This window comes from Electrophorus electricus, chromosome 2 (assembly GCF_013358815.1).
Source record: "Electrophorus electricus isolate fEleEle1 chromosome 2, fEleEle1.pri, whole genome shotgun sequence".
NCBI classification, from domain to species: domain Eukaryota; kingdom Metazoa; phylum Chordata; class Actinopteri; order Gymnotiformes; family Gymnotidae; genus Electrophorus; species Electrophorus electricus.
In genome coordinates this window covers 1,256,925-1,261,396 of record NC_049536.1, presented here as the reverse complement: position 1 = coordinate 1,261,396, position 4,472 = coordinate 1,256,925, and the positions used below count along the sequence as shown (strand labels likewise).

Here is a 4,472-nt window from a genome sequence, read left to right as displayed (position 1 = left end):
GCTTGGGTGAATGACCTAGTAAAAAGGAGAGTTCCAAATCCACTTCCACATGTCCATAGTGTTATTGAATGTAGACATTAGATACTGTCTTTTCTAAATGTTCTGCTGATGCAGACATAACGCAGGTGTCATCAATACCAACATGATCTTCAATGTCAGGAAAACCAAGTGTATAAAAATCATGACTGAATGTGAGAGTGCAGCACATAAGAGAGGATTACTGAGAGTTCTAAGAGGAGAGAGAGAAGCGGAGAGAAGAGGAGTGATTCTATCATTTAAATGATAAAGTGAATCAGACATACAAACTAGTGCTGTGAGGTGAAATGTCAGTTGTCCTGTTTGCATATGTGAGCTGCTTCACTGCTCCACACACTTTAAGAGCTGTAGTGGTGATCAGAGAGTGTTCAGTCCTTTAACACACACTGACACACAGCACAATGATGATGTCACTCATTCTACTGCTGGGGACCCTGGGACTCCTCACTCAGGGTGAGACAAACTGAAATAAGTTTAGTTTTCATTTTTACTTGGCTTTGGATGGTCATGTTTATTTGCTGCAATTTTAATTTTCAAAGTTACAATATGTTTAATTTGGATTTTATTTATTTAAAATTCTTCCAAATTTAAATGTTATTTTGTATGTGATTATTTTTAGAATCCTTTGGGGAGATAATCCTCACTCAGACTCCAGGATCTCAGTCTTTTCAACCAGGACAGACTGTTACTATCAGCTGCAGGGCCAGTGAGAGTGTTAGCAGTTACCTCCACTGGTACCTACAGAAACCTGGAGAAGCTCCTAAACTCCTGATCTATGCTGCATCACACCGTCAGTCTGGGATTCCAGATCGTTTCAGTGGTAGTGGATCTGGTACAGAATTCACTCTAAAAATCACTAGAGTCCAGGCTGAAGATGCAGGAGATTACTACTGTCAGCAGAGTTACAGTGGGTTCACACAGTGTTAGAGTGCTGTACAAAAACCTCCCTCAGCTGTAGAGGAACTGCTCTGAATCAAACACAGACTGATCTGAGATCAGCTGCAGAGCTGCTAAATCTGGAATCACATCAACTCCAAAATACTACAGTACTGAACTGTTTGATCTTTTAAATTGTCATCATTGTGTAATGGATACTTACATCACTACATATGTAGCAGGTTAATGTCTTTCCGTTAAACCAACCCCTGATAACGTCCTGCTTCCACACTCAGGTTCTGGACAAAGGCAGTAATATATGAACATCACTGTGGTGTATAAGGACAGGTGAACACTACCTAGTGAACTGGTCTGAGTTACTCCTGATTCTTTTAATTATTTTACTGCTGTTTTTATCCTGGAGATCCTGGAAAAGCTGCTGAGGAAATACTGTGTTAAACTGTCCAGACAGCAACTGGTATGTGGAGTTAATTCTTCCTTCTTTTTAGACTAAAAGAGTTATTTTAATGTCCTGATAACTGAATTTCTGTATCATGTTAGGTGATGATGGGATAGACATGGTGAAAAAGTAGAATTACCGTTGAAGTGTAGCTGAATACATCATCCTGGGAATTTCACCACAGGGAAAAAGTGAGTTTTTACCATTCACACACAAACTAAATTTTTGCAATGTTAAGAAGAAAGGAATATAATTCCAACTTTTATTTAGTCAAAATTATTGTCTGCCACAGGATAAGGAAACTTAAAAATGCAAGGCAGGATGCAATATTGAGGCTGACCATGTGGGGGCAGACTAATCACATTTCAGGACCACACATGCACATCCAGAACAGCAAACATCAAGTGATCTACAAGAGTGAAGGGATTCCACCATCCAGACTAGACTCAGCTTATACTGTAATGATGGACAGTAGTACAGTAATACATTACAATAATTTATAGAAAAAAAGGAGAAGACTTTGTATACCAGCAGATGTCTGTGCTGAGTAATGAGAGAACCACATGATGGTAATCACAGAAATGGATGAATTGATCACAGTGTGGATCAGACCTCACCTGAAGTTATACAACATGTACAAGGATTGATGCAGCTAGTGGTCAAAACCTTGCTGTAACACACTGGAAATACAGTCAGTGATTCCAAAGGTAACAAGCAACGTAAATAAACATAAACAAACAACAAAAACCTTCAGTAGGAGAAATCCACAGTAGTTAAACACCAAAAAGATTATAACCACAGCAAACATAAACTACACACAAAAGATATAAAGATTAAAACACAGGTTACATAGAAAAGGAGGCAAAACACAAACTCCTTAAAGGAGACAAACACACTCAATACAGACAGCGTAAAAGAGACCAGACTGCTGGGAACCAAGAACCAGCAGAGTCAGTTTAATCAGCTGGTCTACACACACACACACACACACACACACACACACACACACACACACACACACACACACAAGACCACCACTACTGGCATTAAAATAAGTGTTTTGAATCAAGTTGAGACTTTGTTAGACCAGCTATACAGAAGTATGGCTATACAGTCATATTCTAGTATTTAGCAGCTACGCTTATAGCATATATGAACACAGCAGTCACTGAGGTAGCAGCCAGTACAATAATGTAATGATACAATACTTGAAGAATTCAACACGATAATTGATAAATGCAGTACATGCAGAACATATTTCTAAGGAATGTGAGAATGTGAGAACAGTGTGTGTATGTCTGTGTGTGTGTGTGTGTGTGTGTGTGTGTGTGTGTGTGTGTGTGTGTGTGTGTGTGTATTTCTCTGTGTGTGTGTGTGTGTGTGTGTGTGTGTGTGTGTGTGTGTGTCTGGTGAATGATGATAATGTGATAATGAATGGGACACATATCTGAGCCTGAATACCTGCTGCAGCTCAACCACACAAACCACAGAGAAGGAGGAAACCAGGGGGACCAGAACACAAGCAGACAGGAAGTCCTTCCTCCTAAAGAGTCCCCACATCAGGAAGTCCTTTCTCCTAAAGAGTGCTGTCTGCTTATGTGCTTCCATACATCCACTGATATAATTCACCATTACAGAACAGAGAGTGAAGGGCTGCTTCTGAACTGCACTGACTGCACCTGCACCGCACCTATACACTGGCACACCTTGAAATACAATGATCTCCTCTGAGGTTTCTTCCATTTACATTCTTAACACAAAACTCTTGTTACAGCCTTAAGCCTAGATGAGGTCATAATATTTAAATAATAAAATACCCTGCAAACTCATTCATTCATTTATTTCTTTATTTGCTTTATTTCTTAAATTTTTTATTCATTATCTAAATGTATTAGTTGAGAACATAATTTTTATTCAATCTTGATACTGTTTTATTGGTAATTATTTCCTTTGCTTGTGTATGTAATGTTCAGATAAAAATGAAGAACTGAAACTAGTCTCTAGTAAAGTCAATACCAGTCAGAGTGAAAGAGAGCGAGAGCAGTGGGGTGAAACAGATTTGCGTTTACAGCCCTGAAAAACCTGCTCCTTCCCAGAATAGAACAACACTTTTTGCAGATGTTCAACTTACATTAGCCAAACTTATTCAAGCACAACACACCCCAGTGCAAAGAATCTTACAGTACAGATAGTGAATAATAAAATAATACAAGAACAGACCAAGTTCAAAAAGAAGCTTTACTGAACTGAAAACAAAACTCAATAATTAAAACCAGCTGAGAGGTGAATTAAGAAAAAAGAGCATTCTTCAGACTATAAACTCCATTGTTCAGGGCTGTGTAAGTGTGTTACATCACATTACAACTGACTGAGGTCATCATGGAAGATGGTAGAGCTCCTCCTCCTCTTCCCTAAATGCAGCACTAAGAGTCAGTGAGCTGCTGTGGCTGTAACAGAAGTTCTGTTCTTCTACTCTGGTCAACACACTCTCTTAGACATCCACTGTGCAACTCACCAGCGCCCCTTGTGGAAAGTATGTAGACCGCAGGCACAACAAAGATCCTGTACAGAGCAGGGACTAGGCGCACTACAGCACACACACGTTTAGAAATCTTTACATAACATTTACTAGATACTTCTTATTTATCATTCTCTCTTGATCTGATCTTTAGCTCCAGTTCTCCAATAATCAGCACACTGTACCATAGTTTTCTGACATTGTTTATATTAAATAGAAATACTACTTGACCTTTAAGAGCTTCTATATATTACATTGTATTATAAAGTTTATAGTTATCTAGTATGGTTTGTTCTGTTAAATACGGTTCTGTAAGAGGTATTCAGTGGGGTCAATACATCAGACAGAGGCCACAGAGAGTATTTGGTGTTTGGGTATTAATACAGAGAGGCCACAAAGAGTATTTGGTAGACATGTATTGATATAGAGAGGCCACAGACAGTATTTGGTAGATGTGTATTAGTACAGAGAGGCCACAGAGAGTATTTGGTAGACATGTATTAACACAGAGAGGCCACAGAGAGCATTTGGTAGGCGAGTATTAATACAGAGAGGCCACAGAGAGTATTTGGTAGATGTGTA

At 39.0% G+C, this 4,472-nt stretch overlaps 2 long non-coding RNA genes and 1 gene segment (V, D, J or C); 2 read left to right on the top strand and 1 right to left on the bottom strand.

The window, feature by feature from the left end:
- The first annotated feature begins 368 nt into the window (after positions 1-368).
- Positions 369-963, top strand: LOC118240726. The segment is given in 2 exon segments: positions 369-489; positions 656-963. Coding segments are annotated over 2 exon segments (360 nt in total).
- A 232-nt stretch (positions 964-1,195) lies between these two features.
- On the bottom strand, positions 1,196-2,713 carry LOC113569457. Its single transcript, XR_003409773.2, has 3 exons — positions 1,901-2,713; positions 1,512-1,538; positions 1,196-1,211 (listed from the first exon to the last, which is right to left on the bottom strand). It is a non-coding gene; the product is annotated as an uncharacterized LOC113569457 (long non-coding RNA).
- LOC113569456 lies at positions 1,333-1,696 on the top strand. The gene is made up of 3 exons (XR_004775604.1): positions 1,333-1,390; positions 1,474-1,563; positions 1,665-1,696. It is a non-coding gene; the product is annotated as an uncharacterized LOC113569456 (long non-coding RNA).
- Positions 2,714-4,472: the final 1,759 nt, after the last annotated feature.